General features: G+C 50.5%; 1 protein-coding gene across 1 annotated transcript in view; it reads left to right on the plus strand.

Moving 5' to 3' along the window:
- Window positions 1-20,790, plus strand: part of ERP44 (endoplasmic reticulum protein 44) — a 444,092-nt gene that overhangs the window by 370,989 nt on the left and 52,313 nt on the right. Inside the window, exon 7 of the mRNA XM_086967410.1 lies at window positions 20,478-20,580. Coding sequence (XP_086823536.1) covers window positions 20,478-20,580 — 103 coding nt within the window. The remainder of the gene's footprint in view (window positions 1-20,477; window positions 20,581-20,790) is intronic.

Raw genomic sequence — 20,790 nt, forward strand, 5'->3', positions numbered from 1 at the left:
GAGCAGTGCCAGCGCACATCTGATTATCCTGACTGAAACTTTGATACAGAACTCTGGACCCTTCGACATCTCACTCGACATGGAAGACTGAAGAATCTCCCTTGTGGTCAAGGAGTGACCACCCTGTGCAAACAGGCACCATCCAGCACCTCACTGTTTGCTTTGTTGCAGTTCTCGCCGGAACTCGAGCGACAGAGATCGACAAGACCCAGCTTCCCTGCCTCCACACAGCCCGATCCACAGTCCTAGCGAATCTGATACCAGTGGAGGCGACCTGAAGCGTGGGGCCGAGGCTCCCTCGACGTGGTGCATTGGAGTTTGAGAAGCCCCAGCCCCGAGCAGTTTTTGCACCAAAGCTCACCCCTCCACACTCACCGAGTGCTGCATGGGGCCCTTTTGCATTTTCCTGCTCGACGCGTTGGTCCGGTCGCTTGCCCGTTGGCTAGCGGCCCCAGTACCGACGAACCTTTGAATTTACACTGCTAGTCTGGTTGCTCCAGACTGGCCCTCGCTCCCCTGAAAAGGAGCACCCGCTCTGACCTTGCTGGTCCGAGTAAGAAGCGATCTTCGAATCCTGCGTGGGTTGCATTTGCCAAGGTCTGTTTGCTCCGATCCGGAAGCCAACACAGCCAACAGCGAGAGCCTTCGTGGGACAGCTCGTGATCCACTCCTGGACATCCTCGGTGCCCCAGAGTCCACGTGGCAGCGGAGACAAGCTTCACGACAACCACCTGATTGCGCCCGACATTGCCTGGTTCCTTCTTGGTTCCACCCTGGTCACTGCTGAGTGACCCAGACTCTGTCCCCTCTGCTTTCAGGTACTCTACATCTTCGATCCACCCTTGGATCCAACCGGACACTTCTCCTCTGGCCACCTGCAGCATCTTCATCCCCAGGCTCCATAGATCTACACGACGAAACCCGACACGACTTTGCACCTATGCACCTGCTTCCTGTGGGTGAGGTAACTCATGAACGCCGGTGCTCCTGTATTGGTTTACACCTCTAGTGTCTAAGTCTAAAGTTTGGTAGTTCTAGTCCAGTCGGAAGACTCCAAAAACAGTAACTCGATAATTTTTACGCACCATTGACTTTGCATTGGTGCATGCGTGTGCTTTTAGCGCTGCACCCGAGTCCCGCGGTCTTTTCCCGACTTCATCACTGCTAGTCCCTAATAGCCCCAGCGATTCCCAAGGCCCTAGGCCTTACCACTGTTCGATTAGTGATACTTTTACCACCTTTTTAATATATGGTTTGAGTGGCCACCGGCCTCATCCATAAATGTGCAACTTTCATATGTAAAACTGTGCTTTTGTTTAAACGCTTGTGCTTCTATACTCATAAAGAGTACAGGGGATCATTCTGAGAATAAATACATATATTTTTATAATATATAACTTGTGTGGTGTCCTTTCATTTGATATTACAGGATTGCATTTGGTAAAACAGCTGGCTTCATCTGCCCTCTTGAGTTTAGCCTGAAGGCTGCTTAGTCCATGCTACCCCTAGGATAGCTTGTCTATAAGGTTGACTTACAACCACCACCATAAGGGATTGTTTGGACTGATACAAGGTGCCCACAGAATTGTGGACATCATATAAAAGGCAAACTTCTCACATTGGTGTGCAGCGGTTGTGATTTGAGCTTGCTGTTGTTTTACCATTGCAATCTTTTTATCAAATTGAAAGATCACATTAACTACCATAGGTACATATAAACAAAGCTTACATATTTAAGTTCTACTGAACTTAGTAGTTGTAGATCAAAGGGCTTAGCACACCCTGCCTACAACTCACTGCCTACAACTCACTAGCAAGGTACAGTAGGAAAACACTTAGTGTAGGTAAGTGCACCACTTACACCTCACTAGAAGTCATGTCTGGCACAGGTGAACAACCAATTGCTCTGCCTGTGGATGGTGACTTTGCCAAGGCACCCTCCAGCTATGACAAACTCAGCCATAGGGACTTGAGTGCCTTGTGCACTGCAAGGAGCCTGAAAAAGGGTTACAACCCTACCATTCCCATCCTGATAGCCATCCTGGAGAAGGATGATCTTGAGAAAGCTAGTGCAGTTCCCTCAGGGTCAGGAGATGGAGTGAATCCCCCAGATACTGAGAACACCATGCCAGAGGTAGAAGATGTGGAGGTGGACCCTGAATCAGAAGGTGAAGAGTCAGATCAAATCAAGGGGATACCCAGGTACCCCGGGTGAGGCTTAGCCAGGCCAACTTGGACCTACATGGAAATTGAGAGGGCCAGCACCTCCCCAGAGTCCATAACAGACTATTTCCAGGCAATAGAAGGCATAGATCTCCTTCCAGGGAATCTCACCTTTCTAGTGCCTCAAGGGAATCTCAAAGGCGAATGACTCCCAACCCCCGAGAAAAGAGCATAGGGCCAGGATGAGGGCTGTCCAACTCCAGATGGAGAGAGAGGAGGTAGCCTTGGCCCAAGCTAAACTTGCTTTAGCAAGGGAACAAAAACTGTGTGGGGAGATACCCACTAGTGGCAGCATTACTCCTAGAGAGAAAGACAGGTCCTATGATAATAGAAACCTGAGCAGGATTGTGCCCCCCTACAGAGATGGGGATGACATCCACAAGTGGATAACTGCTCTTGAGAAAGCCTGCATGGTACAGCAGGTTCCTCAAGACCAGTGGACTGCAATCTTATGGCTCTCCTTTTCTGAGAAAGGGAGAGATAAGCTCCTCACTGTTAGACCTGAGGATGCTAAAAACTACTCTGTCCTGAAGAGTGATTTTATTGATGGGTTTGGCCTAACCACTGAGCAATACAGGTTGTTGTTCAGAGATACCCAAAAAGCTCAGACTCAGGACTGGACTGATTTTGTTGATTGTGCCACTAAGGTTCTGGAGGGTTGGCTGCAGGGAAGTAAAGTCTCAGACTATACAGGATTGTACAATCTTATAATGAGAGAACAGATCCTTAATAAGTGTCAGAACCAGCTATTGCGTCAACACCTTATTGACTCAGATCTGACCTCTCCCCAAGAATTGGGAAAGAAGGCCGACCAGGGGGTCAGAACAAGGGTTAAGCAGAAACCCCAGAACCATGGAGGTGATCAGAAGAAAGCAGACCAGAAGGGTGGAGATAAGAAAGAAAAAGACCAGAAGTCTTCAGGCCCCCAAAATAATTCTAATAAGGAGGGTGGTTCCCAAAATGGAAACAAGAAAAAGAATGATGGCCCAAAGAAACCTTGGTGCAATACTTGTAAGTCCACTTCCCACTGGGGTAGTGAATGCACCAAAAAAAATCCAGTCCCTACCACTGCAGCCCCTAAGGCACCTGCACCCCCTAGTACAGTCAGCAGTGGTGGTACACAACCCAAGGGTATAGTGGGGTTAACCCTGGGTACTGAGATGGAGTCTGGCCTAGTCAGAATCCCTACTCAGGCAGTTCTGCTCTATGATGTGGACATATCCATGCCCACTACTGAGTCCCAATACTTTGGGCAAGTATAGGCAGACGCCTTTGATCGATGAGAAACTGGCTCAGGCCTACAGGGACACATGTGCCAGTGTCACTATGGTGAAACCTAACTTTGGGGACCTTGGACAAATTGTACTAGGTGAGAATTACCTAGTGACCAACGCTAGCAATGCCACTACTACACATAGTGTGGCTGTTGTTAACTTCTCCTGGGGAGGGGTAAATGGCCTCAAGAAAGTTGTTGTGAGTGCAGACCTCCCAGTTGACTGTCTTTTGGGCAATGACCTAGAGAATTCCGTATGGTCAGAAGTGGAGTACAGGACTCATGCAGAGATGTTAGGTATTTCAGCACATGTCCTTACTGTAACCAGGTCCCAGGCCAAGAAGTGCCTACCTGAACCTGTGGTGGATCTTGAAACAATAGACCAACCACAACCCAAGAGGAAGAGCAAGAGGGTTAAGGCAGTGCCTTCCCACTTGCCCAAGGTTGAGGATCAGACCTCACAGGAGGCTGGTTCTGTGATCCAAGAGGAGACTGTCTCTGAAGAACTTGACCCTGATCTGGTTGAGTTTCTGGGGACAGGGGGACCCTCAAAGGCCGACCTGGGGCAGGCCCAATTAGATTGCCCTTCTCTTGAACCCCTCAGACAGCAGGCTGCTGCTGAGGCTGCTGGGAATGCTCAAGGTACCCATAGAGTGTATTGGGATGATGGGCTCCTTTATTCAGAGGCTAGAGACCCCAAGCCTGGTGCTACCGGGAGGTTGGTTATACCTATGCAATTTAGGGGCTTCCTTCTCACCTTGGCCCATGATATTCCCCTTGCAGGACACTTAGGCCAGAATAAGACTTGGGACATGCTTGTCGCTCACTTTCACTGGCCTCACATGTCAGAAGATACCAAGGAGTTTTGTCGCTTCTGTGTCACCTGCCAAGCCAGTGGCAAAGCAGGTGGCACAACAAAGGCCCCCCTGATACCACTACCTGTGGTGGGGGTACCCTTTGAGAGAGTTGGAATTGACATTGTGGGACCCATGGATCCCCAAACAGCATCTGGGCACAGATTTATACTGGTGGTAGTGGATCATGCCACCAGGTATCCAGAGGCAATTCCCCTGAGGACCACAACAGCACCTGTTGTGGCAAGGGCCCTACTTGCAGTATTCTCAAGAGTGGACTTTCCAAAGGAGGTACTTTCAGACAGAGGTACCAACTTCATGTCTGGATATTTGAAAGCAATGTGGAAAGAGTGAGGAGTGAACTATAAGTTAACCACACCCTACCATCCACAGTGCAATGGGCTTGTTGAAAGGTTCAACAAGACCCTAAAGGGAATGATAAAAGGGTTACCTGAAAAGCTCAGGCGAAGATGGGACATCCTTTTACCCAGCCTACTCTTTGCTTACAGAGAGGTCCCACAGAAGGGGGTTGGCTACACCCCTTTTGAACTTTTGTTTGGCCACCCTGTAAGGGGTCTATTGTGTCTTGTGAAGGAAGGATGAGAGTTACCTCTCAAAAAGCCTAAACTTGATGTTGTGGACTAGGTACTTGGTCTCCGCTCCAGGATGGCTGAATACATGGAGGAGGCAACCAAAAACCTGGAGGCCAGCCAAGAATTACAGAAAGCTTGGCATGACCAAAAGGCTGTTCTAACTGAGTACCAGCCAGGGCAGAAGGTGTGGGTGTTGGAGCCAGTGGCCCCAGCAGCTCTCCAAGACAAATGGTCTGGACCCTACACCATACTGGAGAAAAAGGGAGAGGTCACCTACTTGGTGGATCTTGGCACCCCTAGGAGCCCCCACAGGGTGCTCCATGTAAACAGATTGAAAGCATTTGTGGACAGGGAAGACATGAGGTTACTCATGGCTACAGATGGGGACCAGGAGGAAGAGAGTGACCCTCTCCCAGACCTGTTATCCCAAAACCCTGATGATGGTTCAGTGGATGGAGTAGCCTTGGCGGGCAGCCTCACTGACCAACCGCAATGGGACTGCAGACAAGTGTTGCAGGCTCATAGACATATGTTTTCTCTCACACCCAGTCACACTAACTGGTGCACCCATGAGGTGGACACTGGTGACAGTCTGCCTGTGAAGAATAAAATCTACCGGCAACCTGACCATGTCAGGGATTGTATAAAGGCTGAGGTGCAGAACATGCTTGAACTTGGAGTAATTGAGCCATCAGAGAGCCCATGGGCCAGCCCAGTAGTCCGTGTGCCAAAACCTCATACCAAAGATGGATGGAAAGAGAGAAATGCGATTTTGTGTGGACTACAGATGTCTCAAAGCTGTCACTAGGACAGATGCTCATCCTATTCCAAGGGCAGATGAGCTCATAGATAAGTTGGCTTCTGCCAAATTTCTGAGCACATTTGACTTGACAGCTGGGTATTGGCAAATCAGGTTAGCTGAGGAGTCTAAAGCCAAACACCAACCCCCAGTGGACAGTATCAATTTGTGGTAATGCCCTTTGGTTTGAAGAATGCAACTGCCACTTTCCAAAGGTTGGTGAATCAAGTCCTTGCTGGGTTGGATGACTTTTGTGCAGCATATCTAGATGATATTGCTGTCTTCAGCTCCACCTGGTAGGATCACCTGATCCACCTGAAGAAAGTTCTGGAGGCCCTGCAAAAGGCAGGCCTGACTATCAAGGCTACCAAGTGCCAGATAGGGCAGAGCAAGGTTGTGTATCTTGGCCACCTAGTAGGTGGGGGTCAGGTTCAACCACTGGAGAGCAAGATCCAGACCATAAAGGACTGGGCTCCTCCAAATACCCAGACACAAGTCAGAGACTTCTTGGGCCTGACTGGGTATTACAGGAAATTTGTAAAGAACTATGGGTCCATTGTGACACCATTAAATGGCTTGACATCCAAGAAGATGCCAAGAAAGGTTCAGTGGACAGTTAGCTGTCAAAAGGCATTTGATGACCTGAAGAATGCCATGTGCTCTGCACCTATCCTGAAGAGTCCTGACTACTCCAAACAGTTCATTGTTCAAACAGATGCTTCTGAGTTGGGGGTTGGAGCTGTGCTTTCACAACTTAATGTAGATGATCAAGACCAGCCCATTGCTTTCATTAGCAGAAGGCTGAGCCCTAGAGAGAAATGTTGGTCAGCCATTGAGAAGGAGGCCTTTGTTGTGGTTTGGGCACTGAAGAAGTTGAGACCATACTTGTTTGGCACTCACTTCCTAATTCAGACGGACCATAAGCCCCTCTTGTGGCTTAATCAGATGAAGGGTGAAAATCCCAAACTGCTCAGGTGGTCCATTTCCCTACAGGGGATGGACTTTACAGTGGAGCACAGACCAGGGACTGACCATGGCAATGCAGATGGTCTCTCCAGGTATTTCCACTTAGAACATGAAGACTTATCTGGTCAAGGTTAAGTGTAATGTCCCTGCGTTGAGGGGGAGGGGGGGGTGTTATGTAGGAGAGTAGGGTCTGCTATCCTATGGTCACCCCAATTTTTGCTTTTTGCTTCACTGGTTTAGACTTAATGTGGCCGTGGGCCTGCTAATCAGACCCACAGCCTGCTGTTCTCTCTCTAAATTCACATACATGCACTATAGGTGCATAACCAATTTGTTACTGGACACCTTATCAGCCCCTGTACAGTGCACTATAGGTGCCCAGGGCATAGGTGCATCAAAGGCCTACCAGGGGCTGCAGCATATCTTTTGCCACCCCTGACTGGTACTTAAATTGACACAACTGGCTGATCACTCAGCTGGGGCAAGGTGGTGTAATCACCCCTTGCTTAGATATAGTATACCTGTATTTAAACCTATATCTGGACACATATATTCCTATCAGTCACTCCTATGGCAGGCCTTAACAATCCTGGAGGCAGAGTGCTTGATTTTATGTGAGATGGTGCTCTAGCATGAGCTGAGCTTGTCCGCAGCTGTCGGGACCAACTCCCTTAGCTGTTCCGGGATATTGCCATACCATATACTCTTAAGTGCATTATAATCCTCGTGGTTACTTGCTAACTTTGGTTTGGCTTTATCAAAACATGTTGTGTTTGGTGCCCCTGATGGCCTGTCCTTTGCCCGGGCACGGAATAGGCGTGGGCGGCTTCCTGCCGCAAAGGTCTCTGGTTAGTGTAGTCCCCCCCCCCCGAACCCCCCCCCCCCCCCCCTCTCTGCGGCCACGCCGGGATGTCAGGAGGCTGCGGCGGCGGGGGGAGACCAGCACCAGGAGCAGGGAGTCAGGAGCTGCGAGCGGGGAGTCAAGGTCAGTTCCCAAGTTTTGAAATGGAGCACCCGCTCCACCGGGTCTCTCCTCGATTTTTAAGCGCCTCCGGGTGCGGAATAGGCGTGGGCGGCTTCCTGCCGCAAAAGTCTCTGGGTAGTGTAGTCCCCCCCCCCCTCTCTGCGGCCGCGCCGGGATGTCAGGAGGCTGCGGCGTCGGGGGGAGACCAGCACCAGGAGCAGGGAGTCAGGAGCTGCGAGCGGGGAGTCAAGGTCAGTTCCCAAGTTTTGAAATGGAGCAGTCTTTTGCTGTCCTGGGGAGACGTGTGAATGTCTCGAACGAAACGACAAAATAGAGGCCTGCATTGAAGGTGTTACTTTTCGTCTCTGACAGGAAGCCAAACAGGTCGGAACTCAAAAGGGGAGCCTTAATGGGGAAGCCGCCTTTTGAAGGGCAAATGGTGGGAACACATGAGGAGCTGCTCTTTTGTTCTGGTAGACAGGTTGATGTCTGTGACGGAGGGGCAAGCAGTTGACCTGCCAGTTTTCCCGTGGTCATGTATCGTCAGATAGCGACACCCCTAGCATGAGCTGCCAAGAGCTACACACAGAGCAGAGTTCTGGGACTGGGTAGAATATTGCAGTCTGTGATAGCTAGATACCACACTTGCAGAAAGTCTTCAGGCAGGACGGGACCCAGTAGCTCATAGGCTAGTAGTCCATGCATCCCCCAAAGGCAAGAAGGGAGCAGAAAAGTAGCACCCAGATCACGTCTGCACTGGAGAGAGGACCTAAAAAAGGACAGCCCTGCTTTTACCTGGACCCAGCAAAGAAAGGCTCCACCAAAAACTGGACAGCACCTGCTGAACCTTGGGCTACCAAAGATAGGACTTACCCTGTGGTGCCCTGCTCTAATAAAATTGTTGTTGAGCCCCAGATAGAAGAGCTGAACTCCAAGAGTTAGTTGGCTGACTTCCTGTTACAGCTCTGTTGGAACCCCTTTCAGAGGGCAACAGAGCACACAGGGGCTCCTCCGCTGAACCATGGTGATTGAGGCCTTTTACTGTTGCTGTCCCGGATTCGACCTACTATAGAGCCTACTCAACTGGTCTAAGCCTCCCTTATGCACTCACTATGGTAGCTGTGGTGAAGCAGTCATGGCGCCCTCGGGGTTGGTGGTGTAGATGTAGGTCAGTGAACACAATTCCTAACTCAAAGAGCAGACCGTACGAACAATAAATGACTGTCCAGCCAAATACTTTTATTTGAAAATTTAATATTTATTTCTACCTCTACACATGCAAAAGAGTGTGACATTAAGAAGCAACAGCACAATCCCCCTTGAGGCCAGAATCTAGTAGTCGTCTAGCAAATCCCTGTCCCACTCTCCTTATTGTAATGAGTCCACTTTCACTTGTGGCATGATCAGGGAATGCAGACTATAGGCCATACTCAAGCAGTCCCTTTTGACCTTTCAGGCTTTCTGTCAAGTGTTTATGGTGCCATAGTACCTTCAGCAGTGAATTCCCCAGAGCCCCAAAGGCTCAGTCTTACCCACTTCGACGGCATGATAGTGTTTAGTGGTGCAGCAAATGCCCTCTCCTTGGGCACTCCTAAGTCTGAATCCTGTACGGCGAAATCGGGCTTCATCATCGATTGGTGGTGCAGGCTCTTCCTTATGAACAGTGCTGCAGGTCGGTTTCCGGCAATCTGAACTTCTTCTGCTCAGCAGGTATAAAAGGGAAGTTGAGCTTCCCCTAGCAAAAGAATGACTGCAGATTCTTCGGTTTCCAACTGTAGCACCAGCTTTGGAGCAGCGTCCTGCCATCCTTAGGGAAACAGTCCGTTGCAGATAGGCGGGCTAGACTGACATGTCACAGTGGTAATCCTTAGGTCGGACAAGGGATATCAGTAGCCCCTTCTGGCATATGGGGTTGCTGTGTGGCTCCCTATGGGATGCAGACTCTCACTCCGGCCCAATTAAATTTATCGGTGACCCCTCTAGCTTATGGAGTCAGCATGGTGGTGCAATCCTGGTGCTTCCCTCACGGCGCACATCACACAGTTGAGATCATGGTGACCCTGTCCTGGTATACAGGGGTTGCTGGACTGTTCCTACACACAGGCAATTACCTGAATGGTGCGTAGCTGCTCTCTTTACACCTTGCTCAGGGATTCCTTACAGCAGGGCTCCCTACTGGACCTCCCGTCCTCCAAACAGGGCACTCTGGTCTTGGCAAGCAGGCAAAGGTGTTCCAGGCCTTGTAGCCTTGGTGTCCCTAGGTGATTTCCCCTCACCTAGCAGGGAGACTAGCAGGCCATGAGCCCCAGTCCTAGTCACAGGCAGAAGTCTTGTAGAGCTTCCCTCCTCACACAGCCTGTCTGGCTGCTTGTCGATACAGCGAATGTTTGTGGATTCAACCTTTCCTTTTGTGGTCCTTTTCCAGACACCAAATGTCATTTAGGGTCTTTCAAGTTTTATGTTGAAGTGGGCACTTCTCCTATACATCTTCCTTTATGAATGGGGTCTGTTACAGCAGGCACAACTCCAGTGCTGTTTGTTCACAACATAATTCATGGGAGTGGCCACAGTTAACAACTGGATGTCAGCTACAGTGATATGTGTGTCATAGGCTTAATCCAAGACCGCTAATTATACTCTTTGCAATTTGCTTATTAGCCCCATCACCCTTCCTGAGATGTGTCCAGGCCCCCTCCTGGTGATGCATCACTGAATCTAAGAGCAGACTTTTGTGATTTAAGGGAAGTCTATTCCTTTTTTCCCAGAGTGTCCTCACCCAGCTCACAGGATTGCAGCAATGCTCAAATCTGTCTGGGGGAGTCCCAACCTCCTCATGTCTTCACCAGGCAGGCCTGGGTTTTCCAAAATGGAACCCATGGTCCTCCATAAAATGTACCCTTATAGGCAAACTCACTCAGTCAGTACATTCAGCACACAATGCCAGCACACTCCCACTATGTGCGCACTACACAAATCTTCATCCGTAATGTATTGTACTTCACGTGAGAACACATACACCCCACACATGCTTTTATTGTGCATGCACGTCACAGCACTACATCTCTCATGTAATGTATTCCTCTCAGGCATACATACACTTAGTACATGCAGCATCCACACATGCACTACACGAACTGCGATATCCCTGTACTATACCCTTCCCAGGCACACATACATCCAGCACAGTCAGTCCCCCTGCACTATGCCGTACCACACATGTACCTGATGTAGCCCAAGGGTAAGATAAGCACACAGATGTAGAACTTTTTGAAGGTGAGTGAACTTAGAGGGCCAACCCCAGTGGCACAGGGTGAAAAGATCCTGTTCACTACTAATCAATCAATCAATCAGGAGTTTGTTAAAGCGCGACTACTCACCCGTAAGGGTCTCAAGGCGCTAGGGGTGGGGGGTTTGGGGGGGTGCAGGTTCCATTCCATCAAGGAGGGGGTCTGTCGAAGAGCCAGGTTTTGAGGTTTCTTGCGAAGATTGGGAGCGATGTTGTCTGTCTGAGGTGGAGCGGAAGGGCGTTCCATGCTTTGGCCGCGAGGAAGGAGAAGGAGCTGCCTCCCAATCTGGTCTTTCTGGTGCGGGGGGACCACGGCGTAGGAAAGCTGGGCTGATCGTAGGGTCCTTTGGGGTGCGTGGAATTTGAGTCGGCTGTTCAGGTATGCTGGTCCGGTGCCGTGGAGGGCCTTGTGTGCATGGGTGAGCATCTTAAAGGTGATTCTCGCCTCGACGGGGAGCCAGTGGAGTGTGCACAGGTGCTGGGAGATGTGGCAGTGTTTTGGCAGGTTGAGGACCAGTCTTGTGGCGGCGTTCTGGATGTTCTGTAGCTTGCGGATCAGGTTTTTGTTTATTCCGGCGTAGAGTGCGTTGCCGTAGTCGAGTCTGCTGGTGACCAGGGCGTGAGTGACTGTCTTTCGGTGTTCGAGGGGGATCCATTTGAAGGTCTTACGAAGGAGGCGGAGGGTGTGGAAGCAGAAAGATGAGACAGTTGATCTGGCGGTCCATTTTGAGCTCGGAGTCCAGGATGATTCCCAGGTTGGGTGCGTGGTCTGTGGGGGTTGGTGGGTTTCCGAGGGCGGTGGGCCACCAGGTGTCGGTCCTGGCGTCGGGGTTTGGGCCCATGATGAGTACTTCTGTTTTGTTGGTGTTTAGTTGTAGGCAGCTGTTTTTCATCCATTTGGCGAAAGCTTCCATGCCTTCTCGAAAGTTGCGTCTGGCGGTGTTGGGCTCGTTGGATAGGGAGAGGATGAGCTGGGTGTCGTCTGCGTATGACACGATGTTGAGTCCGTAGGTTCTGACGATGGGGGCAAGTGGAGCCATGTAGACGTTGAAGAGCGTCGGGCTGAGGGATTAGCCCTGGGGGACTCCGCAGGTGGTAGGTGTGGGGTCCGAGAGGAAAGCGGGGAGTCTGACCCGCTGCGTCCTGCCGGAGAGGAAGGAGCAGATCCAGTCGAGGGCCTTGTCCTGGATTCCTGCATCGTAGAGTCTGCGTATTAGGGTGCGGTGGGAGACTGTGTTGAACGCCGCTACACAGTTTGCTGCCACCAACATACTTGTTTAGCTCCAGGTGGAGGTGATTGCCTTCCACCACTATGAGGGCAGCGCTTTGGGTGGCCCTTCTGGTCCAACAAGACCACAATCCGTGAGACAGGCCTGTGTCATGCTGCACACTCATGATCAAATCAAATCAGCAAAAATTGTATAGCGCGCTACTCACCCGTGAGGGTCTCAAGGCGCTGAGGGGGGGGGGGGTCGCTACTGCTCGGCAGCCAGGTCTTGAGTTGTTTCCTGAAGGAGAGATGGTCCAGGGTCAGCTGTAGGTGAGTGGAGAGAGAGTTCCATGTCTTGGCTGCCAGGTAGGAGAAGGATCTTCCTCCGATGGTGGATTTCCGGACTCGTGGGACGGAGGCGAGGCTGGCGGATCGGAGCTGGCGGGTGGGTGTGTAGAATGCGAGGCGGCTGTTGAGGTACTTCGGGCACTTGTTGTGGAGCGCCTTGTGTGCGTGGGTGAGGAGCCTGAACGTGATCCTCTTGTCGACGGGTAGCCAGTGCAGGTCCTTCAGGTGGGCCGAGATGTGGCTGCGGCGAGGGATGTCCAGGATGAGTCGTGCTGAGGCGTTCTGAATGCGCTGGAGTCTCTTCCGGAGTTTGGCTGTGGTTCCAGCATAGAGGGTGTTCCCGTAGTCCAAACGGCTGGTGACGAGGGCCTGGGTGACCGTCTTCCTGGTTTCGGTGGGGATCCACCGGAAGATCTTTCGGAGCATGTGGAGGGTGTTGAAGCAGGATGACGAGACTGCGTTCACTTGCTTGGTCATCGTGACGGAGGAGTCCAGGATGAAGCCCAGGTTGCGTGCGTGGTCCGTTGGTCTGGGGGTGGTGCCCAGGGCAGGGGGCCACCAGGAGTCGTCCCAGGTGGAGGGAGAAGGTCCGAGGATGAGGACTTCCGTCTTGTCTGAGTTCAGTTTCAGACGGCTGATCTTCATCCATTCTGCGACATCTTTCATTACTTCCTGGAGGTTGGCTTTGGCGGTGGTGGGGTCGTTGGCGAGGGAGAGGATCAGCTGGGTGTCGTCGGCGTAGGAGATGATGTTGAGGTTGTGTTGGTGTGCGATGGCTGCGAGTGGGCTCATGTAGACGTTGAAGAGGGTGGGGCTGAGTGAGGATCCTTGCGGAACGCCGCGGATGACTTCGGTGACCATGGAACGGGGGAGGCGGACTCTCTGGGTTCTTCCGTCGAGGAACGAGATGATCCACTCCAGTGCCGCTCCTTGGATTCCGGTGTTGCTGAGTCGCTGTATCAGGGTGCGGTGGCATACGGTGTTGAAGGCTGCTGAGAGGTCTAGGAGGATGAGGGCAGCAGTTTCCCCGTTGTCGAGCAGGGACCTGATGTCGGTGGCTGCGATGAGGGCGGTCTCGGTGCTGTGGTTTGCTCAGAAACCGGACTGTGAGGGGTCGAGGGATCCGTTGGTCTCGAGGAAGGCGGAGAGTTGTCTGTTGACGGTCTTCTCGATGACTTTGGCAGGAAAAGGGAGGAGTGAGATCGGGCGGAAGTTCTTGAGGTCCGTGGGGTCCGCAGTGGGTTTCTTCAGGAGGGCGCTCAGCTCGGCATGTTTCCAGCTCTCCGGGAAAGTGGCAGAAGTGAAGGAGCTGTTAATTAGGTCCCGGAGTTGGGGTGCGATGGCGGAGTCGGCTTTGTGGAAGATGTGGTGTGGACAGGAGTCGGTTGGGGAGCCGTAGTGGATGGTGTTCATCGTGCGAGTGGTGTCTTCGGTGCTGACCAAGGTCCAGGTGCAGAGGGTGGTGGTGGGGGGCGCTGGTTCGGTGGTTGGGTGCGTGGTCAGTGCGCCGAAGCTGTTGTGTATGTCGGTGATCTTGCGGTGGAAGAACGCGGCGAGAGAGTCGCAGAGGTCTTGCGAGGGTGTGATGTCGTTGTTGCAGGCTCTGGGGCTGGAGAGCTCTTTAACGATGCAGAAGAGTTCCTTGCTGTTGTGGGTGTTGTTGTCCAGTCATTCTTTGAATGCTGTCTTCTTGGTGGTGCGGATCAGCTGGTGGTGTTTGCGGGTGGCGTTCTTGAGGGCTGTCATGTGTTCTGCTGTCTGGTCGTGGCGCCAGGCTTTCTCGAGGGTGCGGCAGGTTTTCTTGGAGTTTTTGAGGTCGTTGGTAAACCACAAGGCTTTCCTGCTGGTAGGATTCTTCAGTGGTGCGAGTTCGTCGGCGCAGTTGGTGAGCCACTGTGTGAGGTTGCGGGCTGCTTCGTCGGGGTCCGTCGTGTTGGTGGGCGGGTTCTGGATAAGGGTGGTGGTGAGCTGGTCGGCGGTGATCTTGCTCCAGCTTCTGTGGGGAACCTGTTGTGGGTGGTGGTGGGTCGTGGTTCTCCTGAAGTTGAAGTGGACGCAGCTGTGATCTGTCCAGTGTAGTCCGGTGGAGTGGCTGAAGGAGATGTGCTTGCTGGAGGAGAAGACGGGATCAAGCGTGTGGCCGGCGTAGTGGGTGGGGGTGTTCACCAGTTGCTTGAGTCCGAGGTTGGCGAGGTTGTTCATCAGGGCGGTGGCGTTGCATTCCTTGTTGTTCTCCAGGTGGAAGTTGAGGTCCCCTAGGAGGATGTAGTCTGGGGAGGTTAGGGCGTGCGGACTGACTAAGTCTGCGATGGCTTCGCTGAATTGTGTCCTCGGTCCCGGGGGTCTGTAGATGAGGGTGCCTCTGAGGGTGGTCTTTGGGTCGGTGTGTATCTGGAAGTGAAGGTGCTCGGCGGCGGTGAGGGTGTCGTCCGAGTTGGTCGTGATGCGGATGGTGTTCCTGTGGACGATGGCGATGCCTCCTCCCGTTTGGTTGATGCGGTCCCTCCGGGTGATCTTGTAGCCATCCGGGATGGCTATGGCGATGTCAGGGGCTGAGGAGGCGTTCATCCAGGTTTCTGTGAGGAAGGCGACGTCTGGTGATGTTGGGTTCGGGAGGTTCCAGAGTTCGACGGCGTGCCTGTGGACGGAGCGGGTGTTGAGCAGGATGCACTTGAGGTTGTTGTTGCTGGTGCTCGGCTTGGCGGGTGCGGTGCAGGTTCCAAGGCAGGTGAATTGGCAGGTGAAGGGTCCGTGGGTGCATTTCGGGGTGGCTCAGTAGCAGGCGGGCTTTCGGCCGGTGTTGAGTGCATGGAGGCTGGCGGCATCGTAAGTTCGCCGGGTGCGCTGGCATAGTCAAGGACCAGGGGTCCTGGCGCTGGGCGCGGTCTGGGCGCGCACGGGTGTAGACAAGCTTGCCTTTGGTGCGCCCGATGCGCGTGAACGCTGCGCGTACGCGTGGGCTCCATATGAGGCGAAGTGGGAGGGAAGAGGAGCTGGGAGGCGGGGCGGCCAATGGGGTTACAGAAAAGAAAAGGGGGCGGGGCCGTGAAGGAGCAGCGGCGAGGAGCGGGGAGCGGGGGGGGCACACCAGTGGTACAATAATAACGAAGCACAAATCTACTTAACAGAAAGAAAGAATAAAATGCAGTCACGAAAATCACACAAATGAGGGCAACAGTGGGGAAAGAATGAGCAGCAGCGAGGGGGCACCGAGGTCAGGGACGAACCTGTGGCGCCGGGGCAGAGACGCGCCTACAGCTGGCGAGCCGTGCGGCGTGGGGGTGTCCTGTGTTCGCCTATGAAAACGTCAGCATTAGGGATCCAGCTAACAATGTAGTTGAGCATTAAGGGCAGGAGTGCACGTTGCTTACTATGCAGAGGACCTTTCCATCCCGACAAGCTCCACGGCCAAAAAAGAGAAGCCTCCTAGGCAAGTTGGTAGCCACAATCGATTGATCGCCACTAACTGCTGAAGTGCAGCCTGGGAGACCAAGTCCCAACACTCGAAAGTTGCACCAGAGTCTGCTGCATCTGGAAGAGTTGTCGGAGTGCAGTTTGGTTGCCCAGGACGGACACTTGACTAAGTGAAAGGAAACATTTGGTTTCACTATGACAGTAGACCAGTGGCAGCTGCTTTTTGGCTGGACTTCGAGGGACATTAACCTTGGTGGCCAAAGTCACCCAACTGTGTACCTGGGCCGTGAGGTGGCCCCAGGAAGACCCCTGTCGGCCAGATCACCATCCTCTGCATCCTGTATCCCTTGCATAAGGACCATTTCCATTGATGTCTATGGCAGGTTGCCCATAAAGCCTGGAACTGTATTTGAGACTGCAAGTTAACTGTTCTTCCAAGTCTTACTGGCTCCATTGACATCCTCCCTGCCGAAGCTGGTCACCCAACGTTGGCTAGAGTACCTGAACCCAGCTTTGTAAACTGTTATTCCATTTTTCAGAGTAACCACTAACTGCAGTAACTACCCATGCCTGTTTGCTCTTTGAGTGAAAAGCATTGATTTACGACGTGCTTGATAAGTTATATCTGCAGAACCCTCCAGTGGATTTTGTTGCCTAACAATTCATAAAAATATGATCTATTTTTATAAATTAGTATCAGAGTTCCTTCTTGTGTTACTTTCTTGTTTAATTGTTATGGTACTACTAAAGGCTTTACGTTTGTTTGTTCAAGCATAACTGTTCAAAGCCACAGCTATTTGGGTTGAGGTAAAGTTTTACAAATTAACCAGGCTTGATCCAAGACGGATTAGTGAGTCTATAACACTGTGAGGTTGCACAACCACACCATTTAATACACTGATTTACTCACACCTGGAGATTGAGCAGTGACTGTTGAGAGTTTGTGATCCTCCTCCTCAGATCTGTGATGTCATATCAGCCATGTGTTCCTCAGCTAAACCTGCATATGCCTGCTGTTGGGACAAGTTTGTGACTTGGTGCTCCTTGCGTCAAATAGACCCACTTTCTGCATCTATGTGGGAGGTGCTGCTGTTTGTGTTGTCTTTAGCCTAGCAAGACCTTGCTCAGGGCACTGATAAGGATTACCTTTTGGCTATTTCCGCTTTTCTGCGGTTGCAGAGTCAACCCTCCCTGTTTAATTCATATGCCGTGACAAGTCTTCTCAAGGGTTATTTGCAACATATATTCTCTTTGTTATGCTCTAATGGTATCTCATTTTGTTTTTAACATGCCTTGTGTTCTCGCTTTGAATCCTTGCTCAGCTACCCTCTGTGGCTGCTGACAATTAAGACAGTCTTTCTAGTGGCCATTACATCAGCCAAGAGGATTAACAAGCTTGAAGCTCTGTTGGTTCTCTCTCCATACACCAGCTTTTACATAGACAAACTGGTTCTTTGGACACATGTCTCTCTTCTGCCAAAGGTGTTCACCCCTTTTCATGTACACCAGAACATCATTTGACACAGTCTCGCATCCCCTACTACTCTCCCGGCTCGGGGAGGCGGGGATTGGAGGGTCGGCTCATGAGTGGCTTTGCTCGATTCTCACAGACAGAAGATTTCAAGTCCACTGCCCCCCCCTTTAAATCGGAGGTACGAGCATTAAGGCAAGGGGTCCCGCAGGGCTCTATTTTGATCCCTACACTATTCAATCTGTATATGGAACCCCTTGCTAAGATAGTGGAAGCCTATGGGGTGGAGATAGTGTCCTACGCTGATGACACCCAATTGGTGGTGACACTGTCCCAGCCCCCAGAGGAGGCTGCAGCGAACTTCTCTGCCTGTCTAGGGGAATTGGCAGTCTGGATGAATAACAACTGCTTGCGCCTCAATGCGAGTAAAACCGAGCTCCTAGTGATGGGGAAAGCACCCTCCATTTAGTCCTCTGCGTGGTGGCCTCCTGAACTGGGGCCCACCCCTAACCCCTCGGAGCAGGTGAAAAACTTGGGGGTTAGATTAGATGTCAACCTGTCCTTCGAACACCACACCAGAGGGGTTGCCAGTAAAGGCTATGGCTTTTTAAAAAGCCTGCGCAAAACCCTGGACTTATTCCCTGCAACCGGCAGGAAAACATTGATTCACACTATCTTTGCTCCTCACTTAGACTACGGGAATTCATTGTATGGGCCTGAGCAAAAAAGGACTGCACCGACTGCAAAGCGTACAGAACTCGGCAGCCAGGATGGCACTGAATCTCTCCAAGAAGTCTTCTGGGAGCTGTGCTCTTGCTACGCTGCACTGGCTCCCCATCCGTGAGCGTATTGTGTTTAAAACGATGTGCATGGCACATCGTATCGCGCAGGGAAAGGGGCCTATCTACCTTCAAAAAATTTTGACCGTGCACCAGCCCAAGCGGCATTTGAGATCCCTAGGAAGTATGCTCTTCCATGTTCCTCGTATCTACCGTGCACGGATGGGCGGTCGATCTTTCAGATATCTGGCCGGTAAACAATGGAATGCTCTTCCGATTGAGTTCCGTATGGAACCATCTGAGATGAGGTTCCGTCAGAAATTGAAAACCTACCTCTTCCCGAAATAGTGTGAGGCTCTCTGTCTGCTTCTATTCTTTACCTGACTGTCGAGGAGCTTGCTTGGTTTCTGTCTTCACAGCGCGGGGAGACACTGTTTCCTAGTGTAACCAGGCGCAAACTTTGTTATTATTATCACGTTTCCACATTTTTTTGTTCCACCTCATCCTTCTAAAGAGGAGGATGTACTCAACTGACTGGTCCCAATGAGAACTCCCTCTCTACATCGATGACACCAAAGAGCACTGGGTGGACAATCAGCTCTTCATTGGGTAAACGAGCAAAAAGGGCAAGGCAGTGCAGAAACGGACCATCTCTTGTTGGATTGCACTCTGCATCAAGATCTGCTTGCAGCCCATTCCATCAGGGCAAAGGCCACTACTACTGCATTAGCATGTGGGGTACCTGTCCTGGACATGTACCAAGCTGCCAAATAGGCAACTCTCCACACTTTCATGAAGCAGTACTGCTTGCACAGTCATGTCCGTCAAGAGGGCATTCTACCTGTGCGGTCCACAGCACTTTTTGATTTGGGCTAGTTCTGGGGAAGTATTTATTCTAAGGTGAGAAATGAGCAGTTAGAAGTCTCTATTAAAAAAACAAGTCCCTTACCTTCGGTAACACTTTTTATGGTAGAGACTCTATCTAACTGCAGATTCCTAACGACACTCCAATTCTTCCTGTTTTTCTAACTGGGCTCTTCAGCTAAAGACGCAATACATGCTGCACACTAGTCAAACATCCATTCTGATGTGACTGTGTTTTGGCATGGAAATAGTCATGAAAGAAACTGATGTCACCACACTGGGGTAGCGCATATATGGACATTGCAATGTCAACTCCGATGCAGACGACGTCAAAGCGGAGCTGACCCAGGCCACCTACCATCGCTCAGAGGTACTGCTCAAGATTTTGTGGACCCAGTCTAACACCTGGGGAATATTCTAAGGCGAGGGATCTGTAATTACTTTCATCCAAAAAAAAGCTTTACCCTTTGTAAGTAACGTGTTCTTTTTTTAACCTTAATTTATCAAACTACTGAACGGAATTATACCAAATCATGAAAAGCACACTTTCTGGACCAAGTTCCTGCTTTCTACCAAATTTGGTGTAATTCCGTTCAGCTGTTTTCACTGTAGCTGTGTCTAAATTTATCTATGGAAAAATGAGTGGGAATAACACTGGTGAGGACCACCCCTTTTTCCCGGCCCCCACTTGACAGATCACCCTGAAGCTTTCCAAGAAGGTAGATGAGACTTTGTTGGAAATGTTTGTGAAGATTAGCCAAACAGAGCCAAAGTTCTAAGCAAACCAAAAAATATTTTTCCTATGGAAATGTGGTCTAACTATAACTACCAAGTGGTGGATATATATATATATATATATAACGCTCCGATTCCTCTTTGCTTCAAAAGAAGACAACAGCACTCGAGAGGTACTTTCAAAAGTGCAGGTTTATTTCATGCAGGCACTCTCCACAGACGCGTTTCGGCGTGTTGCCTTCGTCAGTGTGGTAACAGTGATTTTCACTTTTAGATGGGTTAAATACACCATTTTCACTTTCTTGCTCTGTACATAGAAATAGATAGAGGACAGCCCCACTATAGACGCTATAGGCGCCATCTTGGAATGTGAAATGTGCAACCTAAGAGTTATCACAGATTGTACAATAAAGCCCATTGATGGGCAAATCCATACAGGTAGTGGGTATAAACAATAGATTATATGTGATAAAAAGGTAAGAGTGTTTTATAAATTTCATGGTACACCTAATGTTTTAGACAGAAAGTATTGGTATTGAATTGATACAGCACAAACTTGTCTTCGTATTATATACTTTTTACAAACTGTTTTCTACTAGATTTAAATGTATGGTTTATTATTTGACTTTTTTTTGTTTCTCTAAATATTGAAAGAATGTCTGATCAAATGGTCTCTTAAACAAATGTTTTGATTTCAGAATACCTGGTAAACTCAAACAATTTGTGTTAGATTTGCACTCTGGAAAATTGCACAGAGAATTTCATCATGGTCCGGACCCAACTGATGTAGCTCCTGGGCAGGTACGTTGTGCGTTCTATGATTAGGTGGTCATTTATATTTCATGGTGGTTAAAGTTAAGGTAAGCAAGTTGGCCTACATTAAGAGGAGCCTTAAATGTCTTTCTCAATGTGAATGTTATTGTCAGTTAACTTTTCTTAATCCACTAATCTCTAAAAATTAAATGTGTATGTAGTACTGATAGACTTGAACTGTTTCCGTGCTTCAGTAGA

Source organism: Lissotriton vulgaris, chromosome 4_1 (genome assembly GCF_964263255.1).
Source record: "Lissotriton vulgaris chromosome 4_1, aLisVul1.2, whole genome shotgun sequence".
Lineage (NCBI taxonomy): Eukaryota > Metazoa > Chordata > Amphibia > Caudata > Salamandridae > Lissotriton > Lissotriton vulgaris.